Source organism: Vidua macroura, chromosome 4, assembly GCF_024509145.1.
Source record: "Vidua macroura isolate BioBank_ID:100142 chromosome 4, ASM2450914v1, whole genome shotgun sequence".
Lineage (NCBI taxonomy): Eukaryota > Metazoa > Chordata > Aves > Passeriformes > Viduidae > Vidua > Vidua macroura.
Window position 1 is genome coordinate 15,392,492 of NC_071574.1, and position 21,081 is coordinate 15,413,572.

Sequence of the window (21,081 nt, forward strand, 5' to 3'; positions counted from 1 at the left end):
TATCCCTGATGTTTGTTCAAATAACTATTTCCCGCTACAGTCTAGGCATTTACATTCTAAAGCCATCAAGAAAAATACTTGATTCTTAAACCCTAAAGTTTGTACAATTCTAGTTCCTTCCTTAAACTATCTGCACTACCGTTGTGTTTCTAGAAGACATGAAGACTAGTTCCAAGGAGAGAATTTGGAATAAACTAACCAGTTCATGCACTTGCCTCAATAATTGAGACTTATTCAATTTTAAAACCATGAGAAATGAAATCTTATAAAAAGGTCATTGAAATATGATAGAGAGGGAATGAAATCTGATAAAAGACATTTACAGTTTTAAAGGCATCCCTTTTTGGTTTATGATCTCATGTATTTACTAATAGTTCGATAAACATTATGCATATATATAGGTCGTAACAAAAATAGCAGATGTCAAAAAAAATGAAATAATGGAAACAGTATCTACTCATCGCTTTAAAGATGCATGCGAGTTTGGGTTATATTTTCTTGTTTGTTAACCTTCCTCAAACTGTTGCCAAATTTAAGACATTAGAATTGGCATATTTGAAACTAAAGCTTTTCAGTTGTAAAAACTTTTTTCTTGGGTAACTCACCATAGTGGCATCCTCAATAATGGAGTAATTTGCTTGATGAAGGTAATGGTGCAATATATTACAGAGTAAACAAGAGGGATTTTCTTGCAAGAAACGAGCTACTTTGGTAAGCCTGTTGTACTTGCTTCTCAGAGGGAAGTGCACACTTTTATTCTAGATTAAAATAAAAACATTTTCAACATATGAATATACTTGCAAATAGAGCATCAATGACAAGATTTCATCTCTGAGACAAACTTCTAATCTCATTTTGAACTTCTGCAACAAGGATTTGACTCATGGGTACCCATCTGATTTTAAATACTGCGTGTGAAAAATAATTCTGGATGCATATTTATATCTATGAAGCAATAACAGAAAAACCTGAATTCAAATTGCAGGCCTTAGGAACTTACATCTGGACTTATAGACATATATGCAAAGCCAGCTACAATTTTCAAAGAAGCAGTTTATTCCTAGTTAAAGTCAAAACAGGCACTTTCTAAAATTTGGTTTAATGCTTGAAAGAGGGTAAGAAGAAGAAACAGGAAAGGCGGTAGGAATAAGAGACTGCTGCAAAGGATAATTTTTGAGCAGAGCAGAAAACCAGCATCACACTTAGGTCATCCATCTCACTATGCAAGACAGGATCTCAGCATGGGTATCACGTCCAAATCTTCCCACTAGATGGTGCCAATCAAACCAATAGCAAACAAAAATACTTCATAAAATATACCAGGCACTACAGCCATACTTCCTACTCTTATTTTACCTGGAGATGCATTCCTGTAAGAAGCATGAGACTTGGCTCTGAAATTCAGACTGTGTACAAAAAGCACAGCTTTTTGTGAACTCTTGTGACCAATTCCAAAGGCTCACTAGAGATGCTCCAAGTTTGCCAGTGAAAACATCCAGAATTCCAAAAACTATATATTACCTATCATGATGTCCTGTTCTGATATGCTCATTGATTTTATAAAGGTCATTTACCTCTAGAGCTTCTGTCATAATGCACCCCATAACAGCACAGATTCGCAGGGTTCCTTCAGTTTCCAGCTTATTTAATGATGACTTCACTTGATCAATGGGAACAAGCCAAGCACCAACTGCAGGCGTTGCAGTGCTCAGGAGGTTCAGCTGCCTGGGGAGACAAAGAGATAGCTGTGTTCACAGGCAGCAGCAGCAATGAGCAGCATTTTCTCATGCTGTTATGAATGACAGTCAAATAGGTGGGAAATTGATGCAAAGTAACACAGACTTGCTGCCCAGAAAACAGGAACTGGCAAAAAGTACCTGAGGCAATTTTTTATTTACTCACACTCTCATTCTTCCCACTTTTGCTACTGTTATTCCTTTCTTTTCCCATTTGTACTCCAGAGTTTGAAATTGTCATCGCTGACTGAATCCCACATGAAGTGTTACATGTCATGAAGGACTTTTGCTAAAGGGCTGAGGCAAGAGGTACCAGCAGAGTATTTTCTAACTATTTGGCTTATTCAATATACACAGTGTGAAAAACTATCTTAGAAAGACACATCTTGAAATTTATAGTGCAATGGCAGTCAGATCATGCATGTTATCATGTTGAATACCAAAAGCACTGAGCTGTTCTCTTCACTGGCATCTCACCTACTCAAAACACACAGCTTCCCCTGCCTTTCTCCCTCATACATTTCCATCTCACCAGAAGCTGTTAGTGAGGGCTTTTTATTTCATTTGGCTTTTTTTACTCATCCTTTTTTCTTATTTTAATCACATCTAACTAAGAATTTTCTAGCAGCACTTCCATAGAAATGAAAACAGAAAAAAAAATTGAAGCAAGTCTTACTGTGATATATACAAACTCAAAATTATAATTTCCAAAGAAGTTTCAGATTCCATTCAGAACCTACCAAATACAAATGCAATTTAACCAAGCAGAATGCCATTTTCTTTCTTTTATATGAGGTAAAATTATACCTTGAATATATATGGGCTGGGGAGCGCACATTAGTGGGAGCTGCAAAACTAAACCAAATTTCTTTGATTGTCAACTTCATGCTGCAGGAGTCAGGGGGAGGAGGCATCAAGGGGATATCTTTTTTCAGATCATCTGATTCAACACCTTCATCCTTCAAAACAAGGAATCATGAAGTTAGAAGGGAAATTGTCTTCCAAAATTACTACATTGAAAGGCACTAACATACCATACATGCTCATAAATTATTCTTTTTTCACAGGCATTTAGGCAAAGCAAAATAAACTAATGCTGTTCACTAATCATCCCAAGGGACCCTGCAGAAAGCTGGAAGTTTAGTGTCTAAGCAAACAGGATGAGTGATCAATAATTTCTACCCAGCTTGGACATACCTGCTCATCTGAAACTGAATTTCCATTAATATCTGAAGAGGGACTTATTCTGTCACAAGGGAGGTTATCTTCAGACACATCAGTGTTGTAGCCACTACCAGTGGGGGAATCTGAAGAGTTGTTTGATGCAAGCAATCCACCTCTCTCTGTGTCTCTTGATTTACCCATGACTCCAAATGTGTTATACAGCACTGCCCCAGACTGTCTTCCCCCTGTAGAAATACCCAGACTGTAAAAGTTGGCAGCACATAAACAGCTGTAAGTTCTGGACCATAGAAAAGATCTGCACTTAAGCAGAGAAAAACACATTATTTTGGTTAAACAAAATGCATTACCATTTTATTCAACAACTTATCACTACAATTTCGAGCTTCTGATGGTTTACCACAAGTAGCTGAGGAGTACTCACATAAAGACTTTTAAAATATTATTCTCTTAAAAAAAAAGTAACTCAGATGATAGAAAACACACGTATACTGTGGGGTTTTTTTAACTTTCTGTAACTAGCTTTCCCATCCCAGAGCAAAACTCTGGCTCTATAATGCACTTCCTGTGGATAAGGTGAGGATTTGAGTGATGAATGAAAGCATCAATTTCAACCTTAAGTTCAGAAACTGATGAAACCATGAAATTATTTCATATACTATTATTAGTGGCACTTACAACTAAAAATGTCTTCATTGTATAACCTATGAAATTTATTTACTACAGACATGTACTATTCAGCATCACCCAGATTCAACAATTTCTAATCAACTAATTGCTAAGCCAGAAGACCTAAAAACAGAATTGTCAGTAATCTCATAAAACAAAATAATACACAGCCTTGAAAAGCTTTACCTTTTATAGTTAAATTTTCAATTCCACACTCAAACATTATCCAACCCCACTTCTCTTGACTAGGACCAATTCGAGCTACATCTGGAACAACTTGTTGATCTGTTTCATCCACAAAAGTGAACTCATCCAACTCTTCCAAAGTAAAAAGAACTTTTGATTTCCCAAAAGGAATCGCTGTTATTGCACAAGTTCCAATATCTGTGAAAATAAATAGATAAATATTTACTACTTTGCTCCAAAATGGAAAGAACTTTACATCTTCCAAAAAGCTCTTTGAAGTTCAGAGTGTTTTGGGGGAGTTATCCCTTTAGTATTTCTCAAACAGGAGGGCTAAAAAACAAAGAAAAAGTTTAAACTTGAAACATGAGCAAGAAAAAGATGCACAAAAAGAGGGCAAAAAAGCCTTGCTCCTGGTCTGTTAATATGGGCAGGGTAATTTTTAAATTTGAAAAAAAACCAAGGACTGAGCAACATTTTAAATCATTTTATACCTAAAGGTCAAATACCTCAGGAAAAGAACTACGTTGAGTCAATTACACCCCTTCTAATCCTTACTCTCTGCCTCCAATTTGTAACTGCACTCACTTTTAAAGTAAACATGAGATGCTAAGATCCTTAGAAAGGCTATTCTCATCACCTTTCAAAAGATGATGACTTTCCTGGATAGTACTCCAAAACTGGCCCTCTTGAATGTCTGTAGCATACTTCACACAGGGCACTACTGCTAAGATTCTATCCATAACCAAGTAAAAAGGGAGGTAACCATTTCAGTGTTCTCTGCTTTAGTTTTCCTCCAACTTCATTTGCTCACTCATCTTTGCACAGCAGTGGAATTTTCTGTTGTTTATTTATTTATTGTGTATTTTTTAATCATCCTGTACTTCCTCATGTCTGATGACTCCCGTTCCTTATGGAATGGAGTGAAAACTGGTGTAGATTCCATCAAAATTGAAGCAGTTTAACAAAAAGTGCCTCTACTTTTGGTCATCTTTTCCTGGTTAATGTTTCCAGGATCAGGAGTTATAGCAAAATTTAAATCATAGCTTCTTGAAGGCATTTCCTTAACACAAACAACAAGGAATCAATTGAGTTGATATAATTTTCAGCTTTAGAGTTGTTATAGTTAAAAACCTACATGTTGTCATGCTGAAATTTCTGGCAGAGCAGGCACATTACTGAAACTGTTAGAATGCAGTAAGAAAGCAAATAAGTGTAATACATTCCCTGCAAAAGGTGATAAAAATGGTAGCTGAAAAGAGATTAGCTGGGAGGAAGGGAGCTCAGGCCTCAAATTCCAGCAGTGCAGGTCAATATTTACAGGGCAACACATCTGCCACACAAACTGCTTACAAGTTTGTCTTGACAGCTTTTAGTTTGCCTAAGTTTAAATCTATCACTTAGTGGAATAATAATTCATCCCCAACTTCTTTTTCAAGTATCTGCAAAAGCTCTGGGTGCAAGTAGCTTTTTATCCATGTTGATAAAAAACCTACAACCAAACTACAAGATCAAGACCAACTGTAACTACTTCCTTCTATTAAAATGGACATTTCCACATTTTAATATTGTTCAATACCTGTTGTATCAAGACCTCTAAGCTGTCCATGAACACGATGAATGTTCAATTTAGCAGCAATTTCTTTTCCTTTTTCTGCTCCGGAATTGGATCTCAGTGAGCCAGAAGACTGGGGCTGCATTTTGCTGGTTTGGATGTAACGATCAAACGTGACAGAATTCCTCCCAGTGTCTGCATTGCTCGAAGTCTCCTCAACTATACCCCTTTACAATATCAGGGAGGAAAAAGCAATTAACCAAACTTCAAGATAAACAAAAATAATCAAATGAAACACGTCTGAAGTTTATGACAAATAGTGACATGTAGTGTTCTTACCTGTTCATACGAACTTGAGTAGCAATTCTATCAAAACACAAAGCTACTAGGGAAACGTGAGTCACGGTTTTGCTGGAAGAAACTCCTGGGGATTCATCCACAGATGCTTGTAGCAAACACAGGTTCACCTGTACATAGAATTCCATCAAAGAGTAAAGACATTTAGAATAGCATGTTACATTAACCATTGATTTCTGATAGAACCTTGTCTTATACTTTCACTAAAAAGAAAAATAAAACCATGACACCCAGAACATAATTTAAAGACACGGCAGCCAGTTACCCCTATGGTGATTGATATTTAGCTACTGCATGTCTACCATCATAAAATTAAGCAGCTCCAAAGTTCAAAACTTTAGTTCTCTAGCACAAATGCACAGCTTCACTTCAGCTTTTGGGGAACAAACAGGGATCCAAAATAAGGGTCATTTTGTGAGGTACTTTTCCACTGATAAGCTTAAAAAAAAGTTGTTACCTTTGGAACGGTAACATTGGCCTGAAGACCTTTAATTGTCACATTATCTTGCTTAAGTGAGAGATTGGTCTGTGCTGGTCCCTGGTTTGTTGTTCCTGTTGTGGTGGTGTCTATTTTTGTTCCTCTGATGTCTTGCTTCGAAGACAACTTGAAGAGGGGAAAAAAATAATTTATTAGCACAAATTCAAGAGTTGCTGAGCTCAGGAGTAATAGGATATTTTATTAGCACTGAACCAGAAAGAGATTCTGACTTTATTTTAGGCAATTTACCATGATTTCCAGAACAAGAGCTGCAGCACTTAAAGGTACAATATGTCTAAAACCATATGGGCAATAGTGCCATTCTGCAGTAAACTTTAACAGCCAGACTTCAGCTGGAAGTTTGAATTCTACACATGTAAGTTATATAAAAAAACTTACTATGAAGCATGTTATTAGTGTACACCGCACTGTGAAGTCTAAGAAACCATAAAATATAAATATTGTCATTACATTGGACAGAAAGAACACCTAATTCTGTAGAACTACCATACAACTCTATTTAAGTTAAATTAATTTTTTAAGGTCTCAGGTGAACTGAAAAAAAAAAACAAACAAAAAACCCACAGGCACTTTCAAAGCTCTCTCTAACTACTATAAAATAATAAATAACATCCCACTGAGATGAATGTAATACTTAAGAATACCAGCTATAGTAATTTCAAAGAACAGAATGTGTGATTTGATCTGATGGAAATTACTCTAGACCATCCAAAACAGAAAAACTTCAATCCTGTAAAAGACTTTTGGACAGTGAAAGACAATATGTAAGAGCTGATTATGAAAATCCATATAAGTATGTATTCCAAATTAATATAGCATTTAACTATTATATCTCAAAACACTAAATTCAGTTAAAACACTTTCTATGTAAGATAAAGAAAAGAGCATTCTCTCAAATCAATGTGGATTTCCTTGTTCCTTCCTCACATTTTCTGAGAAGCTGGTCTTGCTGTTCTGCACAGCATCCCTCAGGACTTTGCAGTGCAGGTCATCCACAATTGCTGCCGGGTGCCGGGAGCTGGCACAGTGCACCATGGCCTCGATGTACCTGCAAGGGGAAAACAGCAACAAGAGACCATTGAGACTCCCAATTTCAGATGGCACACCACCAGCCACATGTAATTAACACTACAGAGGAAAAGCAAGCACTGACAGACACAAAAGGCACTTCCCATTCTTCCAGCCACTTCATAGGAAATACAGAATTACATCCGGTGGGCACCAGGCCCTGCTGTTCCATCAGCCATGCTATTCAATCGTTTTAGCCAAGCCTTTGCTGAACAGAACAGCTGTGATTTTAGACAATTTTTAGTACTATCAAAATGAAATTACCTATCCATTGCCTCTGCTACAAGAGGAGTCATTACTACATCTACAGTTCCTTTTACTTCCACGATTGCCGTTGTCCGTGTCTGGAAGACCGGGTGATCCAACGTCCATTCCTCTGTTATTGTTTCATCATCTGTATTTTCTGCAGACTTTTTATCCAAGGGAGTGTAAGGTGTGCTAAACAAGTCAAACACACATCAATAATCAGGCTTTGTAAAAACAAATACAAAAGTGTTCTAGTATCATTTTAACTCTTAATAAAATCCAAATAATGGCAGGTTTCTTCTACTGTACATCTTCAAAAGTACAAAAACACAATCCCGGGGTAAGGTCCTCCCTAAATTCAAGTTAAGCTTCTGGCAATGAAATGGACGCTTGTCATTAGCACCTCCAAATTCATCTAAATAAAATCACCATTCGTAATCTTGAAAACGTACAGGTGAAATAATTTAATGCTTGCACTGTGTACTTTCTATTTGACCAAACCCAAATATTTCATAATAGAATGACCTGTTCTGAAGTAGATCTGGTACTGAAAACTACTGCTGTAAATCAAATTTTGAAAGGGCTAGTGGGAGCCGAAATATTTCAGAAGAGTATCAGGAAAATCCTACTCTTGAAAAATATGCTAATAATGTAGCATACATTATGCGTTCAACTTACTTAGATGTTGATCCTGTAAGCTGCATGCCTCTGTCCAGTAATGAATTAGCTGTGAGACCCTGTTTAACAATCTAAGATAAAAATGCAAAGAAGTTTATTACATTCCTTCCATAAATGATAAAAACCCCAACCAAGGGATCTTTTAAAATTCCCCTTAAAGCTGTTTTTCTTAAAAGAACTCTTAGAAACAGATTCTCCAATACAGGATACAGGAACTCCTAGGTTTGCTTTTTAAATTCCTTGAAAAATCAGATTACACTGCTTTTACATAAACATTGATTTATTGCTTTTAAAAAACCCCTTCAAGTACTAATCTACATAAGGTTTGCATCAACACAAACCTTTTCTGCAAAATGATAACAAATTCAATTCCAGAGCTCAAACAGCTGTTTTATATCAAGTCATTTCCATTTTTTTTCATATATTTCAGTTCAGCTCCTTCCTTAAGCATGTATGCGCAGGTCACTTAAAAAAAATAATTTCCTAAATCTAAGTTGCAATTTAATTTTGAAACAAAGCACTGAGAGCCTGAATTATACTTTAACAGTATTAAATGTACTGCTATTGCAGTTCTGTATAATGTATTTTAAACAAAACTCACAAATGTCCTCCAGCTGCATATCATTCAGACAGCACTTTTAAGTGCAACAACGATAATTCAGAACACACATGCACGGTGTTCTAACTCCATCTTTTTCTGCCCGCAACTTTACAGCCACTCAGACCCATGATCTGAAGTCAGAAACTCAAGGTTTAACTAAAAGCAAGGAAATTTCAAGTTTCTTGTAGCTTATTCACACAACTGGTACTAAGCCATTTTAAGTTATTTTGAATTCTTACTCCTTTCTCTACTCCTCCATCTTCCATACCTTAAAAGTTGGGACAAAGAGTTGCTCAAAAGATGAGGAACTTTCCTCACTTGTTGGTGTGTCAAGGTCTAAAGGGCGATGCAATGAGGATTTGGAAGTTCTTTTGTTAGTTGGATGCTTTACTGACCAGTTGGTCACCTGGAACTGTGTCAGGTAATTTTGGTAACATGCCATTACAGGCTGCTGGGAAGTGATTTGCTCACGTTCCACAGTCTTCTCAGAGTCCAGGATGTACACGTTGTCAACGTGCTCATCATCTCCTCCCAGAGCTGAAACAAATGAAGCCTGGGAAGGATGAGTCTTGATTGGCAATGTTTTCATATCTTGACTGATTTCTCTATGGATTGTGCTTGTTAAAGGTCCTTCCACACTGTGATAAATAGACCCCCTACTGTATTCAGCTTTCTGAGCTTGCTTTTTTCTCTTCTTCCTCCCTGGATAGGTTCCTGGACCTTCATCACTGCTTATTGGCTCAAACTCTTCTGCAGCTGAAAAATAAGCCTCACTATCCGCCATGGACATACTGGAATCCATGGAACGGTACTGGTGGAATGAGTTTGAATCTGCTGATGGCGTGTAGGGGAAAGAGCCAAAGCTCCTCCTCTGCTTTGGGGAGTCCAGGACATTCTCGTCGCTGCGGGACACGTCGCTGCTGAACTGCACTCCCACGGGGACGGGCTGCTTGTCCCCATAGAATGCTGCTGTCAGGCTCTTGGTGCTGCCCAGCCGCGTGGAGCACACGGACGCTTGTCTCTTCAGGGGGGACCTCATGGGCGACTGGCCCACGGGCCTCTCCTGGGGGCCAGGGGATGCAGGCCGGCCCTCTGCACCCTCCACCGTGACACTGGGAACAGAAATAAACACTTCACTTGCTTATTTCATTACTAATGCTTCTCTTCCTACACTGTAGCACCTGTCAAATGCACCAGTGATTCTGTGACTCTCTATTAGCATAGCTATTATTTTCATAATGCTGCCACTTGTCTACATACAGAGGATGTAAAACCAAACATTCAACAGCAAGTGCGGGTATCTTTACATGCTGGATTTTCTACCTTGCTCAGGTAACCATCCCCTATTAGAGGTCTAAATCAGCATTCCAACTAGGAAACACATCTCAGTAGCATCATTAACACTTGAAAAATAGCTAAATCAAAGGCTTTTCTTACATCTTAAAGCATTCAAGAGTTGAATTATATGCCTACCTGGACAAGACTACTGACCTTCCATGAGCATCTTCCCTTTTTGCACCGGGCAGGAACTCCTTCTGTCCCAGGTGATCCTCAGCAGTGGATGAGGGGCTGTCCTTCTCCCCTGCAAGCAAGGGCAGGGCAGCACTGGAGCTGCTTGTTTCCTCTGAAGAGGAAGAGGAGCTGTGGGAGCGCAGCGGTACTTGGAGGCTCAGGTGTTGCGCTTTCCTTTCCACTTCTATCCCCACAGATCTGCAGTCCCAATCTTTTCTTTTGACACCATTTGCTTTACCTAGGATCAGGGAAAGAAAAGAAAAACTGAATATCTGATAACAACACAACTGCAGTGGACTCTTCCCTGCCTACTGAAATAAAAAACATTATTAAATAAAAGCCCTAGTTTTGAAATGCATGCACATACTAGCATGTTGTCCTGACAAAAATTAATAAAATCACGTCAGCAAAACATCAGATTGCCTCAGTTGGCTACTTTCTATATAAGTAAACAAGTAAAAAAATCTCATTTTTATTCAGCAAGGAGGTGCATGTTAATATAAAAATCCAGCACATGAAAGCTTGCTCAAGCTCTGTCTGCTCTTAGAAGGGGTCAAACCACTAGAGCACAAGCAGTTGTACTTTATTAATCAGATTCATAAACACTACAAATAGCAAAACGTTAAGAATTTATACTTTTGGGCAAAATAGAGTAAAAATAAAGTACAGTACATTCTCACCCTCTAAAATTTTAGGAATCTCCTTTGTAATTATCCATTCTCCTGGCTGCAGTAAGGACTGCCCATAAAACATATCAGATTCTGCACTTGTGCTTGAGAAAGCAGAGCTGCTTGAAGGTGTCAGTTCTTCAAGTTTGAAAAAATCCAGTCCTGTTAAGGTGCCACCGAAGAATCGACAACCACCGAGACAGCCACACTTGTTCTTGCTTCTCTTATTTCTCAAATTATCATCAGGCCACAAAAACCACAACCTACAGAAGGAAGAAGAACAGAAAACAAAACAACACCATGACCACACTGAAGCTCAGTGAAAGCAAGACAAATATTCCTCTCAAATGCACCTCCCTCAACCGCATCGCTCACCTCTTGGTTCGGTTATCATGCGTTTCCAAGAAATGCCTCTGCACCTCGTGTTTAGAAGGATGATCTGCAGCTAAAGCAATGTCAGCAGTGATGAGGCCCAGGTTGACAGAGCCAGCTTCCAGCCAGTATGCCCTCCTCAGTATTGGCTGGAGGCCAGTTCTGCAGTTGTTCACCTGCTCAACATATTGCCTGAGCTGCAGGTCCTGAATGGCAGCGCTGATGCCTTCCCCAACAGACTGGTTGTGGAGGTTGCAGTTTGCAATGCGTATGGCACCCATCTGGAAACAGGATTTAAACAGGAACTCTGACTATTTGTCAGTGAAGCAAAGAAGAGTGGCCTTAAACCAGTTAACACATCCCAAACTACAGCTCAAAAAAATCTCAGTAAAATTCCCTCTGGGGAAGCAGTACTATTTGCAAGTCAGCACACACACAAAAGAAGGCAAGCTTAGAAATTAATCTCAGCCACTTTTTACATAACAAAAAAAAAAAATTACTTATAAGTACCCTTTTGTAAACAGATCAAAACAGAAAACAACTGTCAACAGACACTGTGATGAAGCTTTAAAAAATTTAAATAATTAACTTCTTCACTGTCATCTAAAACCCAAAAAATCTGAAACTTTCCAACTTGTTTAGTGTTCAAACTTCATATAATCTGAAGACATTGGAACATGTTTCCTGCACAGCTTGAGTTCTCTCCAAAATGTCACCATGAAATACCTGAAATTTCAGATGGAGTTTCCCATCTCTAAACCAAGAAAAACTGAAAGACAAACCAGTCACGAAGAGCTACCCACAGGGTTAATATTAAATTATTGCTTCTCATCTCTGTCACAGATTATAAAGGAATCTTCTTTTTTTTTTTTTTTTTAATTTGAATGAAACATATTCAGGATATAATCTTCTAGAGTGGTTCAGGCTATTAAGCTGCCATTGAAAATACTGCCATTCATATTTATGCCTGTAGACACTGTTAATATTTATGACAGCACTTTTTAATATTGGATTCAAAAGAATTTGGAGGTTCAAACATTTTTTACTGCCACAGGGCAGCAAGCCATTCAAATGATGAGATATCACGTCATTAAAAAAATGTTTAAAATAATTACCAGTGCCCTTTAGTTAGATTCTTGCTTGTAATGTGAAGCTGTGCCCAAAACTTTTAATTTTAAGTCTACCATTTAAAACTGCATTTATTAACTAACAGCACAATTACTACTCAGTTATGTCAGCATGGTGGCTTTCTTCTTTGCTTTTGTTACCATAACTCATCCATATCTAAACTTATGTTTTGTTACACTGAGTAAATTATTGCTTTTTTTCCTGTGGTAAGATAATGGAGAGAATATCAGCTCTTCTCTGCACAGCCCTTTTTGAACAGAGGATTCAGTCAGGCAATAGCACAAACACATCTCCCTTCTCTACCAAAGATACATGTAAATACACAGAAGAGGATTGTGAGTTATCCAGCACTGACTTGTACATGATCCATATCAATAATTTCCATTTGCTGAATTACTAACTCACAGCACAAGTTCTTATCAACTCTCAGGTACAAACACTGAGATTTATATTGCCCAGGGTGTTCAAAATTAATTTACACCAAGTCTGCAGCTTCCACTTTTATTTTGGGAGACATATACACCCTCCTTACCATTTGCCAACAAAATTAATGGAATTATTAAATAGAAGCCAAATGGATCTACTCCTGGCCCAGTCCATGATGACTTTTTATCACTCAAAGTTTTAGAAATTCTGCTTAAACCATTGCATGCAAGCCACCCATCAAATCAGGTAGATATTCTATCAAAAAAAATCTCAGTTGACAAAGTATTTTAATTGCTGTTAAGAGAAATATTTTTACCTTGATATTGGTGGCACAGCCATGTTCTACCACATAGAGATCTGCTCCATCCATGGCTAAGCGTGTCATCGTGTACTTTAAGTCATCCGACGTTGGGCATGGCCCAGGCACAGAGTTTGTCTGAAGGAAAAGGGAAAAGAAAGAATAAAGGAAGAAAACATATAAACATCTATTAGGAGCTTAATTTGGGCTGATCCTTTTATTTATGTTCTGGTAACATTAAGGGTGGATTTCTGAAGTGTTCCAGAGAACTTGTGCATGTCCAGTGAGCAGCAGGGACGGATGAAAAGGTACCTTTGGGTCACAAAAGCGGCGATCGATGCCATGCTGGCACAAGATTACAGATTTGGGCCTCTCCAGCTCAAACTCCCGGCACACCACATGGAACACAAAGGTCTGCCCCCATTCCAGAAGACAGGCGAGCTGTAAGCAAACAACAGCACATTGTCCATTACCACCCACACAAGATGGACTTGTGGTGTTCCATGGAGAACAGAGAACAACCCCAAGGGCTGGGATGTGAGCAGAAGGCTTCAGCACAACCTCTGCTTGCAGCACCTTCTTGCTACTCAAGGCTGATTTTTATTCTTGCGTGCAAGACATGAAAGTCTGTACTTTTTCATGGAAAAGCATGGTGACATTAAACAATTTCCTAAATTATTTCTTAATAAAAGGCAGCAGCTTTTGCTCTTGCAGTCAGCTGAGAACTTCATTGTAAAGGCAAAGCTCCCCCAACTTCATCACAAAGAATAGCTTAAGGTACTTCATTACCATTCATAATTTAAATGTCAGATTTGCTTCTATAAAAGCAACAAAGTTACATTTAGATAGCACAGGAGGAAACTGGCTCAACAAAACACTGCTGATTCTTTCTAGACCTAGTAATTAGCCTATTGTTGATTTAAGTCTTTTACAGAGTTAGCTCGCTCATAAAGGAAATGATTCATTATCGTCTGTCTCTGTTATAAGAGGGAAATGGGTTTTCTTTGCCTTGCCAAAGGAAAGGGCACTTAAAATCAGCAGTAATTTGAATGGAATTTAATCCAGCTATGACTGTCTTGCACAAAATCTCTCCTCCTCCATTCAGTATAGTCCCTTCACACATTCTTGCAATACATCACACTATGGAAGGAAAAAAGCCAATTGAACCTGAAACAGCAAAATCAAGTGTTGACAGCTAAAAAAATAAAATTGCATACAATTGAGAATGGCTTTATAAGGAAAAAAAATCCTTCAGTTGCATTAAGCCTTAAGAAATGTTCGTTAACCTTGGAGTACTCTGAATCAACAAAGTTTAATTTTGAACCACAGAGCAGTGGAGCAAATCCTACAGATCATCTAAATCAGTGGAAGCATTTTGGGAAGTACCACCACAAATGTCTCTATATGCAGCAAGAACACAGCTTTTCTTTAGATTTACTGAACTTGTTTGTATCCATTTTATTTGCTGCTGAAGTTTCCCAATTAAATATGTGGTTAATCCTAGAAAATAATACCAATTTTTAGAGGAACAAGAAGATGTAGGAGTGTCTTAAAAAATTAAAAATAATTAAAACAAATACTAACTACTAAATAGAATGTATGTACTTTTCTGTGCCTCAGAATACACTGGCAAAGCAACCCTTTAAAGATCTGGCAGACCAAAGTAGAAATAAATCAAAATTATCTGCCTGTTGTATACTTGGAGTCACTCATCTAGATGGAAAGACAAATGTAACATAAATGGCAAAATTAAAAGGGGTTAGTGCTAAGAGTGACCTAACAAAGTGCAATACTGGGAAAGCAAACTATGTTCCAGTAGGAACAATGAGCAAAATTTATGCAGTGAGCAGCTACTCCTGAGACCTGTTCATACTACACTCCCACAAATGATCTCATTTGCCTCTTACTTTAAAATATCACTCTGACAATGGCTCATTTGGCATCTCCTGTCCCTTTACAGAAATTATTCGATTTTAAAGCTATAAAGTAAAGGTTACTTAAGGCACAGATCATGCATTTTCCAGAAATCCATGCTGCGCCAGTTCTAGAAGGAAGAAGATTAATACTTTAGTACATCAGATTGGTTTCTAGATGGTACCTGTGGCACTGTCACTTTGGCTGTGAGGCTTCCAGCCTGCACATCTATCAGCCAGGCGTATTCCAAAGTGTCACTTCCCAGGGGCAGCCCTTCTGCAGAAAACATGGCATGGGCACGGAGCTGCAGGCCCGACAGGCTGATGTGACCCTCCCGGAGCACCTCGTCCACTGCAGGGCGCTGCCAAGGACAAGGAAGTGAGAGGCAATTCTTGGACAAGATGCAACACTAGCCTAATTTAATCCTATTTATTTTACTGACAAAAAATTTGGACAAAAATAAAAGATTTTTACAAAATATGCATCAGATTTTTCTTATGATTCACAAGCCCTTTGCACAACAGGGAAATTTCTACCAAAATAGAATTCAGTTTTAAAATCAACACAACTTCCACAATCCAGCCACACAAACACTGATTGACTACCTGATAATTGTCATTCAGAAACAGATTCACTGGAGACAATACAAGCTGAAGCATTGTTTCTCTAAACCCTTTCTTCATCTCGAAACACAGCCTCTCCAAGAAAGCTGTAGGGCAGTCTGGACCATCTGGACTGCAATGCTGAAATAAAAGATAAACACATCTGTTTCAGAACCTGAAAGTATATAACATGGCTGAAACTTTACTATCAGCTGCAAACCTGTGAGCAGGAAGTATGCCAATTTTCCTCTCTGAGGATACTCAAGAAGAAGCCTGTGCAACTTTGAAAACCTTTTGACAGCAATAAACAACAACTCAAAAAGATTCGGGTGACCCCAATGTTCTATCTGAATTTTTTATTTTGGGCCTCCCTCAGAACTCAGGAGCATAGAGCAGACTGTACCATTATAAGACAAATTTGCTAATCAGCAGAGAAATCGTAATGCTCAATCAAAAATATCACACAAATCAAGTTCTAGGAATAACAAACATATTAAAAAATTATCCAGTTCTGCCTCACAGATAAGCGAAATAAATCCTGTCTCAAAGTTGTTTATATAGGCACAGTTTCAGCAGAGGGTATCTACACATTTTGGTATGTTCACTTCCATTTTGGTAAGCACCACAGCAACTAAATGTTCCAGGCAGTTAAATGATGGTTCCAGATTATGAAACTAAAAAATAAATTGCATGAAGCAAATTCTTTTATTATTATAAAGTACTTACCACTGGCAATCTCCCATGCACTTTGTACAAATTAACAAGCACAGTGATATCCCATGGGCGCAAAGTAAGAGGGTGAACGGGCTTGACTGAAATTTCATTTTCTTTTCTGTCATTTTCCACTCCTACAGCTGTCCAGCCAGAGCTTGAGGATGTTGACAAGGACAAAACAGGGCTTGAAATAACCTCTTCAAAATCAGTGTACATGTCGTCTTCCCCAAAATAATTTTCCTAGAAAAAGTAATTGTTATGATTATATGGAAAACAAATGAAAAACATGCAGGCAATGAATTGAAATACAAATTTTCTGGTTTTAATCCTCCCTAAAATAAGTGGCATAGTTATAACCTACAGCTAAAGGAATATAGATACTTTTATTTTATGAAAACTGGATAGTTTAAATGTGCAAATTTAGGCATTGTGCTTTGCAGAAAATGAAGGCAGCTCAGTAGTTCTCACAGTACTGGTATTGAGACACATGCAACAGAACTATCTGAAATATTATTACTGACACTTTTAAACAGATTTTGTGCTTTTAAAGATACATAACAGAGTAAGAACACAAAACACATCCTGCAGGAAGTCTGAACCTTTTTTTCAGTAGGCTTAAAAATCTTAAACATACTTCTAAAATACTAGGCCATAAACATTTCTTGCTCGGGTAAAAGCTAAAAGCCACCTTGTGTCTAAGCAAATCCTCTTCAATTATCTAAGGCCAAAGTAACAATGCCAGATTCTACTGGGAAACAGAAAATCCATCAGGTTTCTGGCAATCTATCACATCTTCTCTCTTAAAAGAAAAGCTAAACTCTCAAGAATTTTCTTCCAGTGATTTTTAATAAGGCAGACCCAGCAGAGGGTGGTAGGTGCTCCAGTAACTCACTCCTGACAACTCCTGCTGTGAATACCAGGACCTACAAAACATTCATTTCCAGACAGTAAACCCTTAGCAGGGTGTGCTACACCAAAAACTACCTCCCAATATTAGCAGGCTTAACAAAGCTGCATGGACAATGCGTGTCCAGGGATCTCTACACCATGTATTAAAAAAAGATCAATGAAAACAAACTAAACAACCACAAGTCAGGAAAACAAACATAAAAAAAAAAACCTCCTAGAAATATTTCAAGAGATGATCCCAGCACAGCTGGACTAAAAGTTCTAAACAAAGTCACAAAAATGCTAAAAAGAGCAATAAATGCACATTTTCATAAACAAACTATTAACCAAAAAATTCTCTTGAGAATTAGAATAGAAAAGCTAAATTTCACGTGAGAAATCTGCACCTAAATATGAAATCATTACAGAATCAGGGATCTAACGTAGCACTGTTTGCATTTATCTCCAGAGGCAAAAAGTACTGAAATGGTGCTGCTTTGCTTAAAAAGCCACAACTCCCTCATGAATTTATGGGATTCAAAAAGAGGGTTCAATAAACAATTCAAACATGGCTTCATTTGCTCTATACCAGGAGCAATCAAGTCTTCAAGACGTAGTACTGGCCTAATTTTAATGCTATTTATTTTATCGACAACATGAAAAAATAATGAGCGTATTTGCAAGTCGTATACTCTACAAGTCCCATACTCTACAAGACAGTATTTTCTGCTACTCCTTGCTTACATGCTACACTTGATGGGAATTCATGAAAATTACTGTTTCAGTGAGTCCTTATATTGATCACCTGTCTCAGAAAATTCCTCAACCTCTGCTCCAAAATGCCAGCCTCCAGAAGCATTACCTTAGCCTAGATCTGCACAGGTTGAAACAGATGTTCAGAGAAAACCAAACCAGCAAAAACCCACCAAAAAAAGACAAACCCAAAACCACACACACACACAAAAAGAAATCAACCACAAAAATCAACCAAACCCCAAGCATTTTGCTGTTAGTCAAACAGAATTGACACATTCAACTACCTTGGCTTTTGTCACCACAAGGGAGGGTGAGAGAGATGGGAAGGAATTAAAATTAGACACCCTAAAAAAAAATCAGTCATGGAAGAGAAGACAGCAAAAAAACCAAACACACATTCTAAAGCATAATGGATTAATGCCAAGAAAAGGATGCATAATCCATCTCCAATATTTATTGAAGAAACCTTTTAAATTAAGCTTATTCTCATGTCCTTCCCCAGTCCCCTTCATGATCCTAACTCCAGAAATGTCATGGAATCTAGCTAAGAAAAACAACACACTGCAGAACTTAAAATGCACCAAAAACATGGGTTCTGGTATAACTTGGCATAAAAATTGGAGTTTAGATAAGCTCTATCCATAATCATGGAATACTTTTCTATTTTACTAGTGGAAAACTGAAAAAAGAAATTTTCTGCACATGTCCAGAACATGCAGTATTTCTTGAAAGAAAAAGTCTTCTCACAAACCTGTGACAAAATTCATCCCAGGTATACCAGATCACCAGAGCAATTCTCAACTAGAACTAGTGCCTACCAAAAGTTTTCATCCAAATTCACATATCCTTCAGAATTTGAATTTTCCATTTCAAAACTAATTCTTTCCCTTTCCTACAAGTGGCCACCCATAAATTTTACAAGTTGTGCTCCTCTGCCTACCTTTACGGAGAGAAAGGCTTTGAGCAAGGGTCCATACAGGGTTATCTGGGAATCTGGGGAGAGTTCCAGCTCCACGTGGAGCTTATCCGGGGGCAGCTCCGAGGGGTCGAGGGGAAGGCGGGTGGAAGCTGTGGGAGATGAAATCACACTGTCGCTGGTTTTCTGCGACGGCCTTAGCACAGACAACATGGTTTCTTCCATTTCTGACACTTGGCAGCAAAAGAAGAGTAGAAAACAGATTTTGATTACAACTTAGGCTTCTGTTGGACAAAGTTCAGCCAAGGGGAATGTGTATTAAATATACAACTTTTGGCACCTAACTTGTACGATTACATTAGTGTGTCTATGCTACAGAACGGGTTTTTCATCTTGAGTAACATAAACATATGAACATGTATGGGAAGACAAGAAAATATCGAATATTTTCGTCAATGTTAATTATGCAAGAGGAAAACAATCCCTGAAGTTCCGAAAAAGTGTATTTATCTTGCTTTTGAAGTTAAGCAGAGACATGCTTTCATTTCAGCACAGCAGATTTCCCACAACCACACAGCTACTGCAGGATAAACAAGAGAGAATAAACATGCAAAGTGCAAAGCTGTATTAAACATCTATTCTTGAACTAGCAGCTCTGTAGGCCAAAATTTTGTCTCCAACAACTCAGTTACTCTAGTCACAAAATAGTTTGGAAATTCCAATCCTATTTCCTACCCGTTCTTTCTAGTTGGAGTTAAAAACAAGAGAGCCTAAAAACTATCTTTCTTAAGTGAGGAAAAGCAATGAGAATATAATGAGTAACTGGAAGTACTTTGGGGAAATGAATTGATTGCTGGGGAGTAGAGAACTCCATGGGAAAACCATCAAAAATTGATGCTCCAGCTGGAGGAAGATTTCATGTGCCAATTTAACGGGAAGAACTGGCAAGTACAGAACTATAGATACCTGCAGCCAGAAACCTCCAAGGCTTGAACTCCCCATTATTGTCTACAGTCCTTGCTCAGTGCTTGCACCATCTTATGAGTTATGCATCAGCCAAATGCTGCAGTGAGATGACCACTTTTTATAGAAACTACAGCTTTTGTAATGCAACATATTTCTCAGAGTCTGATGGACTGACTCAAAATAAAATACAGATGTTGCTACTGCAACAAATATATTCCATCAGCACCAGGGAGTAGAGTGAAGTGGACTGCTGAATTAATCACTGGAGGAAGCTGCAGATTAATTACCTGTGTATATATAAACTTGCAAATGCAGGTTTCAATTGCTCCAAATATGAGGAAATGTTCTCAGAATGTGAGGAATGTACATTTGACACAAGCTGACAGACTCACAAGAGCACTTAATGAGCATCTGCAAAATCAATCTCACCTTTTCTGCTTCATCCTCACAAATTAAAGTTCTTTTAGATGTGAATTGTTGGAACTCAAACCCTAAAAATGCCATCCAGCATGTCTTCTAACACCTGCTGATTGTGGCCCTTTCAAATTAGCCCTCATTATTCTTCTAACATCTCTCCTCCAGGTCTGCTTCTAGAATCTCAGCCTGAAAGAGTTTTATGTAACCCCATAACTTCCAGCATACCTCTTAACTTACTTTAATCTCTGTGTTTATAAATTTTTTTTTTGGAAGCACATACTTGTAGGATGTTAGTTACCTAGAAATATTTAGACAGTTAAAATAAATTCTTAGACACTAGAATTTGACTGCTCAGTCCAACACTCATTTCTGATGGTTCACTTTAACAGTGAACAATGAAATCACAGTTTGATATCCATAAAGCAAAGAAAGTATTATTATATCTCATATATAATGTATTTAAACATTTAAATCATAAGATGAGATCACAACATCCAGAAGTCGAAAAAACTTAGAAAACCTAAGGAACATGATATGGTCAAAATTATTGTACTTCCTATTTAATATACTGATGTTTAATATACCAAGTGATATTTTATCTTGCGCAACAACCCATTTAAGAGATCCACTTTGATAAGGACAAGGAAAAGCGAACCTCAGACAGCATCCTCTTTTTTACACAAGGAACTGGGACACATCCTGAAATGTAGCAGCATGGAATCCTGTCAGG

General features: G+C 37.9%; 1 protein-coding gene across 2 annotated transcripts in view; it reads right to left on the reverse strand.

Annotated features, from left to right (window-relative positions):
- The window catches only part of BLTP1 (bridge-like lipid transfer protein family member 1), an 87,750-nt gene that overhangs the window by 38,164 nt on the left and 28,505 nt on the right, over positions 1–21,081 (reverse strand). For both annotated transcript variants that reach the window (XM_053975255.1, XM_053975254.1), the window contains exons 19-39: positions 18,993–19,201; positions 16,421–16,648; positions 15,698–15,835; positions 15,277–15,453; positions 13,491–13,619; positions 13,197–13,316; positions 11,330–11,607; positions 10,967–11,217; positions 10,266–10,524; positions 9,043–9,886; positions 8,174–8,244; positions 7,514–7,687; positions 7,109–7,229; positions 6,140–6,286; positions 5,665–5,792; positions 5,350–5,552; positions 3,774–3,971; positions 2,934–3,145; positions 2,544–2,695; positions 1,575–1,725; positions 606–758 (exon numbers count right to left, since the gene is read on the reverse strand). In XM_053975255.1, coding sequence (XP_053831230.1) covers positions 606–758; positions 1,575–1,725; positions 2,544–2,695; positions 2,934–3,145; positions 3,774–3,971; positions 5,350–5,552; positions 5,665–5,792; positions 6,140–6,286; positions 7,109–7,229; positions 7,514–7,687; positions 8,174–8,244; positions 9,043–9,886; positions 10,266–10,524; positions 10,967–11,217; positions 11,330–11,607; positions 13,197–13,316; positions 13,491–13,619; positions 15,277–15,453; positions 15,698–15,835; positions 16,421–16,648; positions 18,993–19,201 — 4,343 coding nt within the window. The remainder of the gene's footprint in view (positions 1–605; positions 759–1,574; positions 1,726–2,543; positions 2,696–2,933; positions 3,146–3,773; positions 3,972–5,349; positions 5,553–5,664; positions 5,793–6,139; positions 6,287–7,108; positions 7,230–7,513; positions 7,688–8,173; positions 8,245–9,042; positions 9,887–10,265; positions 10,525–10,966; positions 11,218–11,329; positions 11,608–13,196; positions 13,317–13,490; positions 13,620–15,276; positions 15,454–15,697; positions 15,836–16,420; positions 16,649–18,992; positions 19,202–21,081) is intronic.